This window comes from Marmota marmota, unplaced genomic scaffold, assembly GCF_001458135.2.
Source record: "Marmota marmota marmota unplaced genomic scaffold, marMar, whole genome shotgun sequence".
NCBI classification, from domain to species: domain Eukaryota; kingdom Metazoa; phylum Chordata; class Mammalia; order Rodentia; family Sciuridae; genus Marmota; species Marmota marmota.
This window is the reverse complement of record NW_026000026.1, coordinates 80,493,946-80,516,249: the sequence shown is the minus strand read 5'-3', so window position 1 is coordinate 80,516,249 and position 22,304 is coordinate 80,493,946. Positions and strand designations below refer to the sequence as shown.

Sequence of the window (22,304 nt, the reverse complement as noted above, 5' to 3'; positions counted from 1 at the left end):
TACTAAATTCCTTCTCAAACCCTTTAAGATACTAGTGTTGAATGTCTGTTTTAGGGAGAAAAATGCTTAAAACTTATTTGTGAATCACATTTTCTAGGCCAAAAAGTTCAAAGACTGCTGAATGCTAAATCTGGACTACATTCTCATCTCTGACTACTCTCAACATAAATATCCTGATCTCAGCTGGTTTATGCATTATAGACATCAGGAAAAAACCCTAGACAGCCTAGCACACTCACCCAGAAATGATCATCTGTACGGGTGGCAGGATCTTTGACATTAACAACTTTTATCTGACCCTGCTCTCACTCTAAGCTACCACCACCTTCTTCCCCAGCTTCGTATGCTTCCTAAGTACCAAAGCAATACCACCATGTGGCTTACCAGTGTGACAGTGCAGCTGTACTTATACGGAGGAAACATGTCAGGCTTGACCTCTACAACTTTCACCTGAGAAGTCCTGTTGTTCGGGCCACCTGGTATCTGTGGATCAGAATAAGTTATTTAGTGCTACTTTTAAACCTCAAACTCCTGAGGTCTGTGTCCTCAAACAACTTAAGGAAATGGCTTCCTGGGGAATTTGTTGAGCTCTCTTCCAAATAAGTCCTCTGGACTGCCAACCAGCAGTCACCAGCCCACCAAAGGCTAGATGGCATGTCCAGGGGTTGCCAGACTTCTCCATATAGCTACTAACACTGTGTACCAAGAACACCATGAATCAGACTGATAATTATCACATGATAAAAACATATAATAACTCTATACACAAATATATAATTGACAAATGTTAGTATAGAAGGAGTGTGGAAGACTTGTCACTAAATGTCACAAGGTAAGAGGAAGATCATGGTTGTTTTCCTCCTTTACTACTACCTATAAAATTTTCAAAGGCTCTTTAAGTATTTATATAAATAAAAACAAAGGCATTCTAAATTAATTATTCTATTAGGTGAATTTAAGTTGAATTTTAGAATATATAATTTCATGTACCTGTTAAATGACTTAAGACTAGCAAAACAGCTTGTGGCTTTTTAACAAACACCCAGAGTTACTGGTCAAAAGGAAACTACAGAGAAGACTGAGTGTTTATTCAAGTGACAGTATACATGAAGGGATTCTAGGGGCTGGAAGTTGACTAATACCTTCCATCTGCACCACCAAATCATACACTGTTATAATCTGGATCTGGAATGTTCCCCAAAGCTTCATTTGCTGATGGCTTGTACACCAATGCAAAATGTTCTGCCTTACCACAGCCCCAAAACAAAAACCCCAAGTGACTATGGACTGAAACCTCTAAAATCTTTCCTCTTTTGATTTTCTCAGGTATTTTATCTCAGCAATGAAAAGCAAACTAATATATACATTCACTCAGAGCTGCCACCACATCTGGGTGAGAAACAGAACAACCCTCCAAGTAAAAGCTAGTTGCTATTTGTCAAGGCAAATTTAGAATGTTAAACAAAGAAAGTCAACCTACAAAGACCATATAGCAAGCAGCTGGGCACAGTGGTGCACACCTGTAATCCCAGCAACTCAGGAGGCTGAGGCGGGAGAATTACACACTTGAGGCCAGCCTTAGCCAACTTAGTGAAGCATTCATCAACTTTGCAAGATCCTGTCTCAAAATAAAAAATAAAAAGGGTGGGGAAAAAAAAAAAAAAAAAAAAAAGCTCAGTGGTAAAGCACCCAAGTATCAGGAAAAAAAAAAAGGAAGCACATAGCAAGGGAGATGGCAGATTGATTCTCCTATTCTAACCTGGTCCATGACCACTCAAAAACCACAGGCTACAATCCACCCCAAGAGGTCATGAAATAAATTTAAAGGGTAAACCCATTTTACCAACAGGAATAGGAAACACATAACAAGGGAACTGTTTCATTAAAATACTTAATATGTCTATTTACTGGGCTATACTGTAAAAATTTGTTTATTACTGGGCTGCTGGGTTTATCACTGTGCCTCAGTAGTAGATTTCTTGGCTAGCATGTAGGAGGCCCTGCTTCAATTCTAAGCAAAAAACAAAAGAGAAAAACACAAAAAGATGTGTCACTGAAGTCACAGTATAGTCTAAACAATGCTGACCTAGAGAATTTTTGAGAATAACTATGCTAACCATATTTACATAAAAAAATTAAAAAATAAAATTTTAAAAATCTAAGAATATGCTTGGATACATGGAATTTTGATACCTAGGAAAATCTTTAATAGCAATTATTACTAAATAGAATGAAAGATATGATACAAACTAGTACATGGAATAAGAGTCATGTTTTAGGTTTTAAATTATATTAAAAAAATAAACACAAATTCAGGAAAAGACCTGAAAACTGAAACAGCAGGTTAATTCTACATGGCAGATCATAAAGGATTTATTTTCTTCTTTCTTTACCTGAATTTTCTGTATCTTCTATAATAACCATGCATTCATATAAATAAAAACAAAGGCATTCTAAATTAATTATTCTATAAGGTGAATTTACGTTGAATTTTAGAATATACAATTTCATGTACCTGTTAAATGACTTAAGACTAGCAAAACAGCTTGTGGCTTTTTAAAGGGGGTGGGGAGACTAAACAGATTATTAAAACTAAATGCAATGTCTAATCCTAGACTGGATCCTATACTCAAGGGGGAAATGTTTATGTAACTTGTAAAACTGACAAAACTAGAACATGAATATGAAATTAATATGCATCAAGCTAGGCTTGATGGTGCATGCCTGCAATCCTAGCAACTGAGGAAGCTAAAGGAGGAGGACTGCAAATTTGAGGAGAGCCTTAGCACTTAACAAGCAATTTAGTGAGACCTCTCAAAATAAAAAGGATTGGGGATAGGGTTCAATCCCCACTATCAAAATACATGAGTTAATTTATTTAAACGGTGCATCAATGTATCAATAAAAGACTATCCCTATTCTCTGGAAATACACAAAGTATTAAGGAGTAAAAAGCCATATAACTTACTCTTAAATTATGAATATCTTATATATACACATGTATGTGTACACATACAGGGGAGGGTTGTGCAGAAACATTAATGATAAAGTAAAATGGGCTAATACACTAATAAGTGACTTAATAAAAAGTATGTGGGTGGTCTCTGTACTTTTTTGGGGGGGCAATTTTCCCCTAAATTGTACATTATTTCTAAATAGAAGATTTAAAAACATATATTCTTTTATAAAAAGACATGACTTAAATCATTCACATTAACCTCCTCCCAGAGACCTACCAGTTTAAGAACTGCCTTTTGCCTAGGGGATTTGATAAATTATATAGAAGCAGCCATAGCTCCAAACTCCCTTTTTGGGGGATAGGTCTTACCTTCACTTCACAGGTGCTAGATGGCTGCTGGATGGGCTGGCCCAGCTGCTTCAGTGTGCTTGGCTTCAGGCCACAAGTCCTCACAGAAGGAGTCTTATCTGAGAAACCCAGGAGTCAAACTGGTGACTTATATGCATTCAGTTTCCCAAGTCTCTTTTCTCCACTCTCCACCCCACTTCTGCTCCCCTCCCATCAGACAGCCCCTCCTCCAAGGTCTGTCTCAGCTCTTACCACTCAGGGGAAAGGCCTGCCTGGCCCTGGGCAGTCCTATGCTGCTGCCTCGCCCTATATTAGCTGGGGCTGGCAGAATTGCTCTCATGGGTCTGGCTGCAGCCAGTAATGAGGGCTTTCCCCGTGCTCTGCCTTTAAGCTCTGGGGCTCTGGGTCCAGTGGTGAGCAGGTCAAATCTAGGGGGAAAAAAAGAAACAAGAAGGGAATCTCCTAGAAATTCTGGACCAAGGGGAAGAAAACCAAAATGGTATTTCCAAACAGCATTTTATTAGAAGATAGTTCAGAAGTTAAACTATCAGATCAGACAGACTGAGTTCAGATTCAATCATTATGTATCTCGGCTCTGGGCAAGTGATTTCACTCTTCTGTTAATCTCAAATTTCTAATATGTAGAATGGGGTAGTAATTACTTATATATTTATGGGATCATTACAAAGATTCAAAAGTATACAACAATGTCAACAGTGTATACTACCAATAGGTATATAGTTATGATATTTCACTGCCTCTAATTAAAGCAAGTGCTTAAAGGGTACAAGCCTCCCACATAAAGGCAGCTTAGAGGCTGGAGAACCAACTATATGTTTTCTTCATCTTAGAAGCACCAATACTAAGCACAAGGCTTGTATCACAGAAGGCCTCCTCAGTTGCTAACGTGATTAACATGCCACAAACAAAAGTTGACTTAAAGATCACAACTTCATTCTTAGAGGACATTAAACTATCTCCAAAGTATACAGATTTAAAAAAAAAAAAAGCAAGACATAGAAGTATGCTATGCTACCATTTGTGTTAAAGAACACACATAGGAAAACAAACACACATATATATACATATTTGTATATGCTTAAAACTATCTCTAGAAGCATCAGATGTAGATGGACACAATACCTTTTTTGTTGGAAAAACTGTCTCTAAAAAATGAATGACTAAATAAAGGGATAGGAGTGAGTTTTTTTTAATGTTTATTCCTTGTACTTTTTGAGTTTTGATCGCATGAATATTTTCTATTCAAAAATAAATATTAAAAATCATTAATATAAACCAGAATTTCAAACTTGGTATTATTAACATTTTGAGACAGATATATTCTTTGTTGTGGAAGGCTATTCTACACATTGAAGGATGTTTAGCATCCCTCTAGATTCTAGCAGAAAAACCCCTTCCCAGTTGTGGCAACTAAAAATATCTTTAAACACTGCCAAAATGTCCCTGGGGGCAAAGCTGATCCCACTTTAGAGCCACTGATATAAACAAACAAAAACCTTCAGTTGTAAGAACACAATAGCCTGCTACAAGGGCAACACGGAGAATCCAGTTAAGCCTTTAATAAAGAAGAAACAAGTGAAAAAAAGGCCCAAACTTACTGACATCCGCCTCTTTTGTAAGGTGCTGAGTTGCATGTTTTACACAGTCACACAGTTGTAGATGAACACAATACCTTTTTTGTTTATTTGTTTTGGCTATCAGGGATTGAATGCAGGGGCGTTTAACCACTAAGCCACATCCTAAGTTCTTTTTAAACATTTTATTTAGAGTCAGGGTCTTGCTGAATTGTTAGGTGCCTAAGTTGCTGAGACTGGCTTTGAACTGGATATCCTCCTGTCTCAGCCTCCCAAGCCACTGGGATTACAGGCATGTGCCACTGCGCCCAGCAATACTTTTACTGTACTTCTTTATTTTTATGTGATGGTAAGGATCAAACCCAGTGCCTCACACATGCAAGGCATGCGCTCTACCACTGAGCTACAACCTTAGCCTAAAGAGGATATTTTTAAATATCCAACTCAAGATTTTTCAGAAAAGAAAACTGAAGCCAAGAGGTATGAAATGACTCTGCCAAGGGAAGGTTATAACTAGAACTGCATCTTCTGAATAGCAGTTAAGAACTCTTTCTATAGGGTATAAGGCTTCACTTTCCAGATATGATACCCAGGATTGGTAACTCATAGTTTTTAATACTGCCCAGAGCTTGTACCAGAGAGATTCTCACAAATGCTTTAGGAATTGACAAGAAAAAGTATACAGGAATCTGAAAGCAGAGCATGGACAGCAAAGCATAGGGGGAAAGGCAAATCATTACATGTCTCTAGGCCTTGGTTTCTGTATCTCTAAAAGAGGAACCTTTATCATGGCTCTGCTACCTCTTACAAGAATGCTGTTAAGGACACGGGACAAAGCAAATGTGGGGCATTTCCAAAGCTGCTACAGACACAGTCTCAATAATCTATAACCATATTGACTTACCCTGCAGATTTCTTAGGAGCAGAGAGCGGACTAGAGGTGCTGGTCCCCTCAGCTGGTGGTGGTATGTCTGGTCCAGGAATGTCATTCTCAGTTGTCCCCAAAATGACTTCGGACTGCACACCACTCTTGACAACTGGCGTCTTAGGGACTGCTGTACCACGACTCTCAGGAGCTTCCTTAACCCAAACATGGGCATCGGAGATGATCACTTCCTCCCACTCATTCTCCTCACCCACTTCTCTTGGAGGAGCTACATTTAAGAGCTGGCTTACAGCTTCTGAGTTTTCCAGAGTCAGTTTGGAGGCATTTTCTTTAGAAGAGTTTTGCTCAGTGGTGACAGGCTGCTGATTTCTTTTAACCATAGAACTTCTGGAAGAGACACCTGAAGCCAATTCTACTTTGACTTTGGCTGGCTTTTCCTAGAAAAAAGAAAGACTATATTGTATGCATTTTACAAGTGACAACACCACACACAAATATTCTCTCAGATGATTCTCTTAATAATAACATAGAAAACTGAAGTCCACAAAGAAGGGGCTAACTTACAAGTACAAAATGAATCTAAGTCTTCTGATCCCAAGGTACCTTCACTACAGTTAAATACTCACTTAGGATAAATCTATTCTCCTTCTAACAAATTTCTTTTTGGCATACAGCTTTTTCATCAAATAAACGTTGGCAATTTTTTAGTCTTAATTTTCAAAGCTCCTAGAGAAGAGGATGACATATGTCATATTGGGCTTCTAAGTCCAAAGCTATTTACCTTGGTGGTACCAATATGGTCACATCATGTTTCTACTCCCTAGTGGAAAACCTTGCCTTCACCAGATTCCTTCAGATGAGTCTTTAGAATGACTTGCATATATGTCACATGTTTCATACTGGGACAAATTAATTCATCCATATTAATTATGTGCTAGAAAATATTCCAATTCATTAAAAACTTCATCTGCTATCTCAAATCTACTTTTTTATAGTAAAGTCCTTGGTCCCTTATCTTTTATCCAAGAAGCACCTCTACAGACAATAGCATTTACACACACACACACACACACACACACACACACACACACACAAAACATGAAAGCTGGGTTCCATCTGTGCTCAGCTTCACTCCTAATGAGTTACATGATCTAAGACAAGCTTCTTCTGAATCCTCATGTTCCCACTATGAAATAACAGAGGGTTGGACTCTCAGTGTTTGTCAGCAGGAGCAAGCCAGCATTTTGGATAGCTCAGTTTATTGTGCAGGAACCTCCTGCATGTTCCAGGAAGTTTAGCATCCGAAGCTAATGTTATTAAAACTCACCTACTGACTACCAAAAACCCCTCGTATTCACAAAGCTACCTGGGTAGTGTACTGTTTCTGGGTACACACCAATAACCAATGACATTTAAGAGCTCTCCAGTAAAGCATTCTCAAATTCAAACACACACTAGCCCAAGGATGAATAAGCAAGGGTGAAAGTTCCAAGTAAACTGCAGAGTTTTTTAGCACAGGATGGAAGAGCAGAAAAACAGCAGACTATATCCATCTTTAGAGATGTGATTTTTGAGCAAAATCACTGCTTAATAAGTAGGCTATTTCAGACAAAAATCGTTTGCAGGAATGATATTATAAGCAATCTGAGCAACAACTCTACAGTGATCCCACATTTCCTTAACTTAATCTACCCTTTTAGACGTTGCTTTTCTTTCAAGATGGAAGGTAAATGCAACCAGCGGTCCATTAAGAGAGAACTCAATTACCACTATCAGACTCTATATGAATGAAGCCTTGAGTTAAACAGCCTCATATGCTATCTTTTGTCTCACCCAATTAATTGGGAACTATACCACACATTCCTTGGGTGAACTTTAGCCAGTATAAACTCTAGAACAATACAAGAAAAGATAAGTCATTTCCTGACTGGTATAAAAACATATGGAGCCTACAGAAACAATTTATATTTGCTGCCTCAAACATGAGAACTCAAGAAATCTTAGATGTTGCAGCTAAATGACATAGTAGTGTCCAAGAAATGTTTAGTGGAAAAGGTGCTGGCATAATTAACTATATGAACTTAGCAAGTCACTTCAATTTTTCTCTCAGCTAAAAAGAGTTGAATTACTTGATAAACCAGTCACTATTTCTCTAAAATTCTTAAGTTTATTGATGCTGAAGTGTTACCTTTTTATTTTTTCTTTTCAAATTCATTCTAACACTGGAGAAAAAAATTCTGACTTAGCAAATCAAGATTGGGGGGGTGGGGGCAGGGCAAGTAGCTAAGAAAAAAATTGTTTTCGTGCCATACAAGAAACTCAACAGGGGCTGGGGATGTGGCTCAAGCGGTAGCGCGCTCGCCTGGCATGCGTGCGGCCCGGGTTCAATCCTCAGCACTGCATACAAACAAAGATGTTGTGTCTGCCGAAAACTAAAATAAATAAATAAATATTAAAAAAAAAAAAGCAAAAACAAGAAACTCAACAAAACTTCAGAAGTGACAGCATGCATAGCAATAATAGTTACATAAATGTCAATCATGACAACAAGGAACTTTTTTTTTTAAACAAAATAACTTTATTTAAAATATTTTTATGTGGTGCTGAGGATCGAACCCAGGGGCCTCACACATGTTAGGCGAGCGCTCTACCGCTGAGCCACAACCGCTGCCCCAACAAGGAACATTTACTAAGGTTCACTATATATGAAAAATGTGCCATCCACTCATGGACCCTTCCAGTGACCCTTATTATTAACCTCTATTTGGTAGATGAGAAAAAACCTTAACTAAGGAATACAGATATGACAACTTGTCTAAGGTTGCACAGCTAAAAACTTGAGAAGCTTAGGTTTGATCTAAGGATGGTAACTCCAAAATTGTATTATAATTGCTGTTGTTTGAATCTTAAGGTATCCCCCAAATATCCAGGTGTTAAAGGCTTGTTCCCCAGGATGGTACTGTTAGGGGACATACAATCTTTAGAAGGTGTGACCTAGTAGAGGTTTTATAGATACTGGGAGAGCATCCTTGAAGGAGATTGTGGGATCATGGTCTCTTTTCTCTACCTTGTACTTACTGGCCATGAGGTAAGAAGTTTTCTGTCACCAAACACTCCTACCAGGATGTGCCACCACCTTGCCACAGGCCCCCAAACAATGGGGCTAATGGACTATGGGCTGAAACCTCCAAAACTGTGGGACAAATGAAGCTTTTTTGTTTATAAGTTGATTATAACTTATAACTCAGTGGACCATGCCAAGTTAAACACATGACTATTAAAATTCTAGCCTAAGTAAGGTTCATAAAAACAGTACCCCTCTCTTTCCTTTTCTACTTATGTAACGTGCTATTGATCCTTCAAGATCATCTCTTATAAAACTTTCCCCATCCATTCCAGTCCTGGTAAGCATCTCTCTTAGAATTAATTGAGAATTAAGTATACCATTCTTTTTTCTTTTTGGTTCTGGGGATTGAACCTGGGGACATTTTATCACTAAGCCACACCCTCAACCCCTTTTTTTTGGGGACAGGGTTTCACTATGTTACTTAGGGCCTTGCTAAGTTGCCGAGTTGGCCTTGAACTTGCCGTGCTCCTGCCTCAGCCTCCCCAGTTGGTGGGATTACAGGAATGTGCCACCATGCCTGGCTATTCCATTCATTTTGACCCTAAAAATTTAGTATCATATAAAAAAACATGACAAGCATGTACGTTTTATCCAGTCAATGCCAACTGTACAACAAGTTAACAAACATGCTGAACTAAAACACCATAAGAGCATCTTCTAGGGATAAAAGCTGCAGGGGACGCAAAAATCATGGAGAAGCTTATGACATGACACAAACAGAAACACTGTTAAATGGTGATAACTGCTACTTAAAAGTGTCAAAGGCATACATACAGAGAAAGTCATTCATTCTTCCCTAAGGAAACCTAGGTATGTTTCACAGAAAAAAAATAACATTTACACTGAGTCACGATCTATCATTATACATTCATTTCAGAAAAAATAACCAACTTGTTTGTCTACAGGAGAGAAATGGAGAAAGAGAAAAGAAGGAAGGGTGGGAAGGAGGAAGGGGATGCATTAGAGTTAGATGATGGAAGACTTGAATACCAAGTTAAGGACTTCCACTTCTACAGAAGAAGTAAAGGTTTTGAGCTAAGCAGTGAAAAGATGAGAGCTATGCAGTGAAAGCCAGGTGCGGTGGCGCATGCCTGTAAACCCAGTGACTTGGGAGGCTGAGGCAGGAGGATTGCAAGTTCAAAGCCAACCTCAGCAAGGGTGAGGCGCTAAGCAACTCATGACACCCTATCTCTAAATAAAACAGAAAATAGGGCTGGGGATGTGGCTCAGTGCTTGAGTGCTCCTGAGTTCAATCCCCATTACCAAAAATAACAATAATAATTAAGCAGTGTGGGGGATGGATTGTTAAGTTAGCCTTAACAGGGGCTGGGGATGTGGCTCAAGCGGTAGCGCGCTAGCCTGGCATGCGTGCGGCCCAGGTTCGATCCTCAGCACCACATACAAACAAAGATGCTGTGTCCGCCAAATACTTAAAAATAAATATTAAAAATTCTCTCTCTCTCACTCTACCTCTCTCTCACTCTCTCTTTAAAAAAAAATTAAAAAAAAAAAAAAAAAGTTAGCCTTAACAGGAAGTGAGTAAATTAGCATACTGTAGTCATTCATGGGAAATTAAGAATTAAAGATAATATTGTTAAAGAATATTTAATAGATATTAAGTTAAATGAAAAAATATACATAACATGTTCGCAGAAAAATGGACTAAAAGAAAACATACCAAAATGTTAAGTAATAAGGCTTTTCTTTGGATGATATGATTGTGGATAAAGGCTGAAGGTGTAGCTCAGTGGTAGAACATTTGCTTTACAAGCATGAGGCCCTGGACCCAATCTCCATCATCATACACAAAAAATTACACACAAAATTTTGTTTTCTGTTATTATTTTTTAATTTTATAAACTGTTTATAATGAAAATGATGGTCAAAATTAAAAGTATCAATTTTTAAAAAGTTATCTGCTCTTAAGGGCAACAGGAAGCTTACTCTGTTGTGTTTCCAAAGCAACAATGGTCAACGAACCTTACCTTTGGGATCCACTTCCCTCCTAGGAAGTTACCACAGGTAGGGCACTTAGGTGGTTTGTGCCTAGTGACATATGTGAAGGAGCAACCTGGGCTGGTGCACGTCCCATGGCCCCGGCGAGTGTATGTAGTGGTCTGTTAAAAAAAATAATAATAATAAAGTATCAGAATCAAGATCACAATCCAACCCCTCTCAGACCCTGCTGACCATTATAACCACAACAATTATTAGACAGTGGTAACTGCTATTAATTGAGCAAGGTAACACACAGCGCTAAACGTTTTAGTAATATCTCATTTAATACTCTCAGCAATGCTACTGAGTAGATAAGTATTATCACTACTTAAGTTCACAGTAGTTAAATGCTATCTCAAATCACATAGTGACTCAAAGGCAAAGCTGGACTAGAACTCAAATGTCTCTGATTCTTGGTCCGAGATTCCTTCTGTGCACCTAGGTATACCCTCTGATTCAATACTTCAAAAAATTTGCTTCTTCTTCCTTCTTACTAGTTAAGAATCAGAGAACCTAAGACCTAGAATTCAGAGATATAAAAATAGAACCATGATTACCGGGGAAAAAAATAATGATAAGGTAATGCAGGAGTAGAAATCAGGTCCTTTGATATTCACCAGAATTTAGTTGTTTGCGTATGAATATAGTCAGCCATTGGCTCTCAGCATCTCTACTAACCAACCTTTGAGCAAAATGTATTACAATGGGTTATTACATTTCAGCTACAAATGGGAATTATTCACTCATTAGCCATGTTCCATTTCTAGATTAAAGCTGAAAAAATAATTTCCTTATCAGATTTGTTTTGTCACTTATAATGTTTACTCAACTATTAATTCCAGCTTCCCTAGTCTGGCCAAAAAGCAAAAACCTTCCTTGGGAAACACTAAATTGCCACTAGCTTTTACCTCTGCCAGGGAGCCTTAAGAAAAGCTGATTATCAAAGCAATACCAAATAAAGCATGAGTACAAAGTGGCCAGGCACCAAGGAAAAGAGACCAAGCTCTGGGTTCCAACTTTGCCATTAACACACTGGATGACCTGGAAGTAAGTCATCATAACTCTTGGGCCTTGGGTTTAATGTCTGTAAAAATCATATGCTCTTCCTATTTTACTGGTTTCTTGAGGAAGAAATGAAGCAGAGAATGAAGAAACATTCACTTAGTAAATTGTAAGATTCTATAGGTTTGTGAGAGCTAAATTACTGAGCTGTAAAACATCTCTCATCTTTTTTTAGACTGTGACCCCATACATAATCTTCATAGTGAACACTCCCAGGAAGCAGAATAAAAATTTAAGTTAGTTCTATAAGTGAATTACCATGGGAATTTCAAGATGGCAGAATAGTGGAGGTTGCTTTTCTGGCTGCTCTGTGGTGTGAAACAAGAAAGCAGACAGGCAGCTTCTCAGAAAGTGGGTAAACAAAAAAAAGGGTGGAGGGAACTTTACTGGAATTTAATACTGGACATTCAAAGCAGACTGGGGACTGAGGTTGGATATAATAAGAAATCTCTAACACCACAGCTGCTGCCACAGCTGGAGTCACCAGCTAGAGCAATCCCTCCACAAGCAAAGTGGAGGGACAAGGGAATTAAAGGAAACTGTATTTTTAGGAGGTCTGAGTGTGTCTGGGTATGAAGAGTCTATGGATCAAAAACACACCAACTAAACTGAAAGGCGTGCTGAATAATATCCTTGTTCAGGAAAGAAGCCACCATCCCTCAAGGCTGCATGCAGAGGAGAGAGGAAGGAACCATTCTGTAGCCATGGTGTTGGGAGCTGGTAGCTAAGAGAGCAGATTTCTGGCAAACCCAAGTTTGGCCTGAACTCCAATGAACACAATTCTTTAACTTTTCATCTAGATCTTTGGTTTTTTTTTTTTGTTTGTTTGTTTCCTTTTCTCTGTTTGTGACCTTAATGGTTCACGGACATTTTTCCATATTCATATTTGTTTTTTTCCTCATTTCTACCATTTTTGAAGCCAGTTATTTTTCATTGATCAATATTCTGAGGACTAGGATATCTGATCAGTATATTTCATTTTGTTTTGTATTATTTTATTCATTTTTTAAAAAGTTTACCATATATGTATGTTTTTCCTTTCCTTTATCTGTTTCCCTTAATTCTCTTTTTCTTTTTTTCTACCAACAGCCAATCTCTATTGTTCTTTCACTCTTCATTTTTTAATATCTTCTCTCATCCTCCCTCATAATCATCACATCCTTATCACTTCTATTCTCTCCCATTCCACCATTCAAAATTGTAAATGCTTTTCCAAATTAACTGTTTTTACTGTGGGCAATAACTGATCATATCATTTCTGTTTATTATTACAATTAACATTGTAGATGTCACAGCAAGAACTATTTGGTTTCGCATTTTTTGTTATTTTTGTCTCCCCATAAAAGAATGAGGTACTGGAAACCTTCAGGAACACTACAAGTCCACAGGGTAGAAACTCTACTCCCTCAGACTGCTAGTTTGGACTGCTAGATGGGTAGACACACAAATAACATGAAAAAGCAAAGGAACAAATCACCCCAAACAAGCCAAGATACTTCAATGACAGAATCCCACAATACCACAGTAGAAGAATTGTCAGAAGGCATTTAGAATATACATAGTCAAATTGATCTGCGATGTAAAGGATGACATAAGGAGTAAAATCAGATAGAAAATACAGGAAGTGAAAGATAACTTCAATAAAGAGGTAAGAGATTCTGAAAAAAAATCAAGCAGAAATTCTCAAAATGAAGAAATCAATAAACTAAATTAAAAATTCAACTGAAAACATCACCAACAGACCAGAGCACTCAGAAGATAAGAGTTTCAGGCAATGAAGACAAATTATATAATCTTGAAAATAAACTTGACCATGAAGAAAAGATGTTAGGAGACCATGAACAGAATTTGCAAGAAATATGGGATAACCTCAAAAGACCAAATTTAAGATTTATTAGGATAGATGAAGGCACGCAGATACAAACCAACAGAATGCACAATCTTTTCAATGAAACAATGTAAGAAAATTTCCCAGACCTAAAGAATGAAATGAAAAATCAGATACAGGAGGCTTATAGTGAAGCCAGATTTAAAATTAGGCAGTCAGTGTAGTTAGGTAAATCCGGTCTAATATCGAATGAAATCTAAAATGGAGGCCATGTTGAGAATGAATTTGCGGAAAAGTTGAGCAACTCTTGAAATGTTAATGAAGTCCCAAGAAAAGCTCTAGGCCCAAAGTCCATCCCAAAGAAATGTTAATGAACAGCCCCAGCAGATTTGAAGATAGCCCATCCCAAAGAAGTGTTAATGAAGTCCTTCCTGCCCAGATTACTTCTTTGGCCCACCTGTGTCCCACCCCTTGGGCCTTCCAACCTACATTTCATCACTGAAAGAACTACAAAAAGGGGAAACAACCGCACTTCCATGGATTCCACCTCTTTGGTCCCCTTCTTCCTCCAGGAGAAGTCTTTCCTGTTGTCCTTTAATAAACTTCTAATTTCTACTCTGACCTTGCCTCTGCATGCTTCTCTGGTGTTATTCTTCAACACTGGGGAAGCAAGGTCAACAGAGGTAACAATAGGACCCCAAATATACAAAATTAGAATAGACCCACTTAGGCACATTATTGTGAAAATGCCTAACATACAGAATAAGTATATTAGGCATCCAGAATAAGAATAGAATTTTAAAGGCTGAGAGAGAAAACAACAAATTACATTTAGAGGGAAATCAATACAGATCTCGGCTGATTTTTCAACTTAGATCCTCAAAGCTAGGAGGTCTTGGAATAATATATACTAAGCTCTGAAAGAAACTGGATGCCAGACAAGAATGCTATACCCAGCAAAATTAAACAGAAGTGACAATGAAATTAAAAAAAAAAAAAAAAAACTTCCACAACTAGAAAACTTGTACTACAAAACATTCTCAATAAAAATTTCATAAAGAAAAAATGAAAAATAAAAGTGAAAACCAGCAAACGGAGGAACTACATTCGAAGAATAGTCAATCAAAGGAGAAACCAATTCAAAGTAAAAACCAGAAACAAATTAAAATGACAGGGAATAAAAACCATTTCTCAATAACAGCATCAAGGGGCTGGGGTTGTAGCTCAGTGGTAGAGTGCTTGCCTCACATGGGTGAGGGCACTGGGTTCGATCCTCAGCACCACATAAAAATAAATAAGTAAAATAAAGGTATTGTGTCCATCTATAATTAAAAAATTTTAAAAAATAACACTGAATGCCAATGGCCTACAATCAATCAAAAAACAGACTAGCAGACTGGACTAAAAAACAAAACCCAACAATATGGTGCCTTTAAGAGACTCACTTCATAGGCAAAGACATCCTCAAACTGAAGGTAAAAGGATGGGAAACAACATATATCAATCACATGGATCTTGTAAACAATCAGGGGTTTGTTTCTATCCTGATATTAAAGTAGACTTCAAGCCAAAGTTAATCAGAAAGGACAAAGGAAGCCATTTCAAACTGCTTTAGGGAACTATACATCAATAAGACATAACAATGATATTCATGCCCCAAACAATGGAGCATATACATACATCAAACAAATCCTTCTCAATTTCAATACCGGGTGACTTTAATGTACCTCTCTCACCACTGGATAGATCTTCCACACAAAAACTAAACAAAGCTATAAAACTAAAAAACACAATTGGTAACTTATACTTAACAGACATATATGGGATATTTCATCCATCAATGACAGAATACACTTTCTTCTCAGCAACACACAGATCCTTCTCTAACATAGAAGGCTTACACAGGGGACAACTGATCATGGAAACCCACCCAGCTCTCCTCCCCCATGTAATGTAAGCTTATCACATATGTTGGCATACAACTGTAATATTACTTTAATATATTTTTAGCATCTATAGAGTTGTTTTGATAGCTCCCCTTTCATTAATTTTTGTGTTCTTACTTTTTTTTTATTACACTTGTTAGATTTTTTTATCAACTTTTAGCTGTATTATTTTTCTATTTCATATATTTCTGTTCCCACTCGTTATTTTTTCCTTCCTACTACCTAATATGAAAATAATTTGACTGTTAATCTAGCTTCTTTCTGATAGTAGTACTTCAAGTTTATAAGTGTTCATCTGAGTACTGTTTCATCCCAGAGATTTGGAATATTTTAATAAATTATTTCTTAGTTCAAAGTACTTTTTATTTACTTCTTTTTTGTGCTTTCTTCTTTGACATGTGAGATATCATTTTGATTTGTTTCTGGTTTTTACTTTGAATTGGTTTCTCCTTTGATTGACTATTGTTCGAGTGTAGTTCCTCCCTTTGCTGGTTTAAAAGTGTGCTTTTTAATTTTGAAGTAGTTGAGATGTGGGGATGGGGTTCTATTTATTTTAAGGTGATTGATTTCTAATGTAATAAATCATGCAGGAAACAATGTCTGTATGATTTCAAATTTGAAAAAAGTAATGGAAATCCTTTTTCTATTGATTGTATTGGTTACATACATGTCAAAACTGATCAAACTGCATACTTCAAATATGTAATTTTATTTTACTTCAATTTTACCTTAATAAAGCTATGAAAAAAATTAAAATATTAAAAATAAAAAGAGAAAAGGAAAAAGAAGAGGGGAAAAAAAATTACCATGAACTTGGAAATACTCTTAAACAGAACTGACTTCAGAGCGGTGTGAATATAGATCACACCTGTAATCTCAGACACTTGGGAGGCTGAGGCAAGAGGATCCAAGTTCTAGGTCAGCCTCAACATCTTATCAAGACTATTCCAAATTTTTTTTTTAAAAAAAGAAAAGCGGGTGGGGGACTAGGGATATAGTTCAGTGGTATAGTGGGCATGGATGCAATCCCCAGTACTGCAAAAAAGAAAAGATGCTAGTGTTCAAGGCTGATTTTCAGGCCCAAGTACTGTCAAAAAAAATACTGTTCTAGAAGAGTTTGGCAGACACTTTTTAGAACATGATAGTCATTTCCAGGAGCACGAGACTAAGAAAAAATAAGCAGTTTCTTCAAGTTGCAGCAGCTATTCCTGTTTTAATATCCTGAAACTTTTTCATCTAAGAACATACTATTTATTTGGGTATGGTGGCACATGCCTATAGCCCATGACACTTAGGAGGTTCAGGAAGGAAGAATGCTTCAGCCCAAGAGCCCAGGAGTCTCAAAACAACAACCAAAAAAAAAAAAAAAAATTAAAGTATGTATCATTTATCTGCAACAGGAGTTAAAGATAATATATTAACACTAAAGAAACTCACAAACAGAACCAAAATAAACTTAATAGTGTATAAGCCATTAAAATGGAAAAAATGAATTCATAAAAATACAATTAAATCAAAAGAAAGCAGAAAAAAATGGATGGAACAAATAGTAAGATAAGAGATCTAAACTTAACCATTTTAATAATTATATTAAATAAAAATGCCTTAAACTCTCCAATTAAGATAGATTGTGAGATGGGGTTGTAGCCCATGGTATAGCACTTGCTTACCATGCAGGAGGCATTGGGTTTAATCCTAAACACTGCAAAAAAAAAAAAGAAAAAGAAAACACTTTAAATACCAAGATATAATTTGTGAAAGGTTAAAACGACAGAAAAAGATAGATCTTAATGTAATAATTATAATTTAAAAACCAGGTCCGACACAGACAAAGTCAATTACAAAGCTAAAATTACTAGAGATAAAGATCTTTTCATAATAATGAAGGGGTCAATTTATCAAGAGGACATAACAATCTTATATGTTTATGTACTTAGGAAGAGTCCAAATATAGACAGAAAAATAGAATTGTAAGAAGAGACAAATCTGCAATTTTTTTCATAAATAACTGATAGAAAAAATAGACAGTAAGGATATAAAAGAGTTGAAGTACATTATCAATCAACCTGACCTAATCTGACATGTATACAACACTCCATTCAACAGCAGAATATACATTCTCTTAAAATGCACACAGGACATTTATCAAGATAGACCATATTCTGAGTGATAAAATAAAACTAAATAAATTTAAAAGGACTCAGATTTTATAAACCATAAAGTTCTGACTACAATGAAATTAAATTATAAATCAGTAACAGAAAAATATATGGAAAATCACTAAATATTCCAAAAAATGTAACACACTTCTATGTAACTTATGAGTCAAATAAATAAATCCAAAAAAGGATTTTAAACCAAGTGAAAATAAAAATATACTATCAGAATTTGTGGGATGCCACTAAAGTAGTGCTTAAAGGGAAATTTATAACACTAAGCACCTATATTAAAAAAGAAAGGTCTCAAATCAATGACATCAGCTTCCACCTTAAGACACTAGAAAAAAAAAGAGTGAACAATAAGTGAAATAGAAACAAAAACAGAGAAAACAATACCAAAAGCTGTTTCTTGGAGATCAATAAAATTTATAAACTTATAGCTACGCTTATCAGGAAAAAAAAAATATGGAAGACCCAAATTGTCAGAAACAGGAATGAGAGACATGAAATCACTACAGATTCTACAGATTGGAAAGGATAAAAATTCCTCAAAAATTTAAGCACAGAATTACCATGTGACCTAGCAATTCCACTCATAACTATGTACCCAAAAGAATAGGATACAGAGACTCAAAATAATACTTGCACACCAAAGTTCATAGCAGCAATTTTTACAACTAGACAAAATACAGAAACAATCCAAATGTCCATGAAAAGATGAATGGATAATAAATGAAAAAAATAAAAAATATTTTAAAAAATAACAACAAAAAAGATGAATGGATAAACAAAATATGGTATATACACACAATGGAATATTTAGACATAACATCCTAATACAAGGTCTGAGATAAATGAACCCTGAAAACATTACATTAAGTGAAAAAGTATTATACAATATTTGTATAATTTCACCTATAACAGGCACTTAGAACGTGTAAATTCATAGATAAAAAGTAGAAGAGAGGTGGGAATGGAAAGTTACTATTTAATGGATATAGAGTTTCAACTGGGAACAAAGAAAAAGTGCTAGAAGTGGATATTGGTAACGACTCTATAATACTATGAATGTACTAAATGACACTGAACTGTATACTTAAAAATGGTTAAAATGACTGGGTATCGTGGCACATGCACATAATCCTAGTTACTTAGGATGCTAAGGAAAAAGGACCACAAGTTCAAGGCCAGCCTGGGAAATTTAGCAAGACCCTGTCTCAAAATTTAAAAAAATAGAAAAGGATGAGGATGTTCCTTGGTAGTAGAACCCCTGGGTTCAATCCCCAGTATCAAAAGAAAAAAAAAAGTTTAAAATAGTCAATTTTATATTATTATACATATCTTACCACAATTTCTTTAAAGGGTAATAAGGGAATGTTTATTAGGAACTTTATGTCAATACAATTGACAACCTAAATGAAATAACAAATTCCCTGACAGACAATATACAAAGAGCTCACTCAAAAATAGGTACTCCAAACAGCCCTATATAGCTGGGCACGAGATATGCAACAGTGGTCCCAGCTACTCTAGAGGCTGAGGCAGGAGGATCATAAATTCAAGGCCAGCCAGGGGAATAAAGGAAGATTATCTCTTAAAAAACAATAGCCCCATGTATATTTTAAAAAGTTGGACTTGCAGTTAAAAACCTCTCAGCAAGAAAACTCCAGGCCTAGATGACTTTACAACTTCACTGGTAATTCTACCAAACACTGTAAGAAATAATATGAACACAACATCACAGAATTACCATGTGACCCAGCAATTCCACTTATAACTACCCAGAAAACAGAAGAGGAGAAAATAGTTTTCAACTCATTTTATGAAGCAAGCACACAAAACCATTATACAAAAACCACACTACACACATTAGAGATCAACATCCCTCAAGAATACAGATACAAAAATTCTGAACAAAATTTTAGTAGATCAAATCTGACAATATATAAAAATAATAATAGATTACTGCCAAGTAGGGTTTATCCCAGGAATGCTGTGTTGGTTTAACATATGGAAAAACAATGAAGTTAATCACATTAACCAACTAGAAAAAGAAAATCCACACAATCATCTCAATAGACACAGAAAAAGCATTTGACAAAAATCCAATATCAGTTCCTAATAAAAACTCCTAGAAAGCTGGGTGAGGTGGTACACATCTATAATCCCAGCAATTTGGGAGGATAAGGCAGAATAAATAACTACAAGTTTGAGGCCAGTAAATTTGTGGTTTCAGCAACTTTACGAGACCACACTGCAAAATAAAAAAGGCTGGTGATGTAGTTCAGGGGTAGAGGCCCCCTAGGTTCAATCCCAGTAATGCAGAAAACAAACAAAAAATAAGAACAACAAAACCCTCCTAGCAAATCAGAAATAGAAGGAAACATCCTAAACTTGATAAACAGGATCTATGAAAAACCTATAGCTAATATCATACTTAATAGTGAAAGATTGAATATTTCCCCTAAGATCTTATCTGCCCTTAGGACTTTTATTTAACATTGTACTAGAGGACCTAGACAATGTAATAAGGTAAGAAAAAAAAATCAATTGTATTACTAAATACTAGCAGGGAACAATCAGATATTGATAATTTTTTAAAAATATTAATATGATAGCATCGAAAACATGAAAATATTTAGGGATAAATCTCAGCCCAGATGCTATAGTGTGTGATGAAATAAATATCAACTGAGAATCAAAAAAACTAGAATCCTGGTTCTGGCTCTCTTGTAGTCTAGGGGCCTTTCTCTTCTCTGGGTCTGTTCCCTAATCTATACAATAACAATATTTAATTATATCAGTGGCTCCTTTTTTGAGAGCATGCATGATTCTGAAAATTTGATAGCCATGGAACCTATCCCAGGAAAATGCTCTCCAGCAGTTTGTATATAACTTGAGGGAATTCATGGATCCTGTGGAGTTCTATAAAACTCCCAATTTAAGAACACATGGCCTGGATAATCCCTGAGACCTCTGCCAGTCCCAACTGTCTAGCAGTCTAAGTGTCTCTCTCTCTCTCCCTTTTTTTTTTAAGTGTGTTATAATTATATATAACATATAGCACTGTTATATATTCGTATATGCATACAACATCATTTGGTCAATTTCATTCCCCAGTCAAAGGGTCAGAGCCTTTTTAGGAAAAACTAATTTAGGCCGGGCATGGTGGTGCATGCCTATAATCCCAGGAGGCTGAGGCAGGAGGATCGGGAGTTCAAAGTCAGCCTCAGCAAAAGTGAGGTGTAAAGCAACTCAGTAAGACCCTATCTCTAAATAATACAAAATAGGGCTGGGAATGTGGCTCAGTGGTCAAGTGCCCCTGAGTTCAATCCCTGGTACCCATCGTCCCCCCCAAAAGAGAAAAACTGCTTTAGAAAAGAAGAACCCTAAATGCTATCACCTCTCCACATACTGACCAGTTTGATGGAGGTGGGGTTCTCCACAACTGAGTAGGCAGGCAGAGGCAACATGATGTACTGTGTGGCTGGTGCAGAGGAGCTACTCTCACAGGAGTCCTGCAGGTAATGGAGAGAAGGACAGTTTCATTGAAGTACAGTGCAGAACACCCAGGACCACTCATAACACTTGAAGACTATAAATCCAATACTCATAAACAGTGTGCTTATCAATGTACACATGTAGAAACAAATATATAGTCACCTCAAAATGAAGACAAGTTTAATTAGGAGGAAAAAAAGAGAAAACTACTACCACAAAATATTTGCTATCCTAGTTTTACGTATGAAAAAAACGGAGGTTCCAAGAGTCTTGGGACTCCTAAGATCACATAAGCAGTGAGAGAATCCAATTCTTCTAACCCTGTCAATATTATTTTTCCAGTACTGGGGATTGAACTGAGGGTCCTGTACGTGCTAGGTAAGTGTTCTACCACTAAGCCTTCTTAGACTTACTAGGATTCCCACCTGTCTGAGAATGCTATCCTATCCAGGGAAAAGAGCAGAAGCCATACACTGGGGCATGGTAGCCAATCCCCCCACTTTTGGGAACCAGCTAAACAATCAATGAAACTGCTACTTTTCCTTCAAATGAACATAGGTCTTAGGCTAAGTTACTTAATCCCATCAACCTGGCCTTGAAGAAAGTGTCTTTCTTCCTACCCCATCTGTACCCAGGAATAAATTTTAATAATTCTCATATACAGATCAAGGTGCCACTGTTTGTTGAAATAGTCATTAAGAACACAAAATCCTGACTGGTATTAATAGCCTAACAGTTTTGTCCTGGTTTTGACAATTTCCAGCTTTCCTGCTAATGAATCTCATGTGCCATATTATGTGAAGAAAATTCTCATTAAGCTGGGCCAGAATTATTAATAGGAGTGCCTGAGAAACTGAGAACTTTGGAGCAAGCACAGAGGTCAGAAATACTCAAG

General features: G+C 36.6%; 1 protein-coding gene across 1 annotated transcript in view; it reads right to left on the bottom strand.

Annotated features, from left to right (window-relative positions):
- Nucleotides 1-22,304, bottom strand: part of Hmgxb3 (HMG-box containing 3) — a 49,346-nt gene that overhangs the window by 22,615 nt on the left and 4,427 nt on the right. The window contains exons 3-8 of the mRNA XM_048811879.1: nucleotides 21,328-21,426; nucleotides 10,901-11,032; nucleotides 5,807-6,225; nucleotides 3,560-3,735; nucleotides 3,329-3,426; nucleotides 385-483 (exon numbers count right to left, since the gene is read on the bottom strand). Coding sequence (XP_048667836.1) covers nucleotides 385-483; nucleotides 3,329-3,426; nucleotides 3,560-3,735; nucleotides 5,807-6,225; nucleotides 10,901-11,032; nucleotides 21,328-21,426 — 1,023 coding nt within the window. The remainder of the gene's footprint in view (nucleotides 1-384; nucleotides 484-3,328; nucleotides 3,427-3,559; nucleotides 3,736-5,806; nucleotides 6,226-10,900; nucleotides 11,033-21,327; nucleotides 21,427-22,304) is intronic.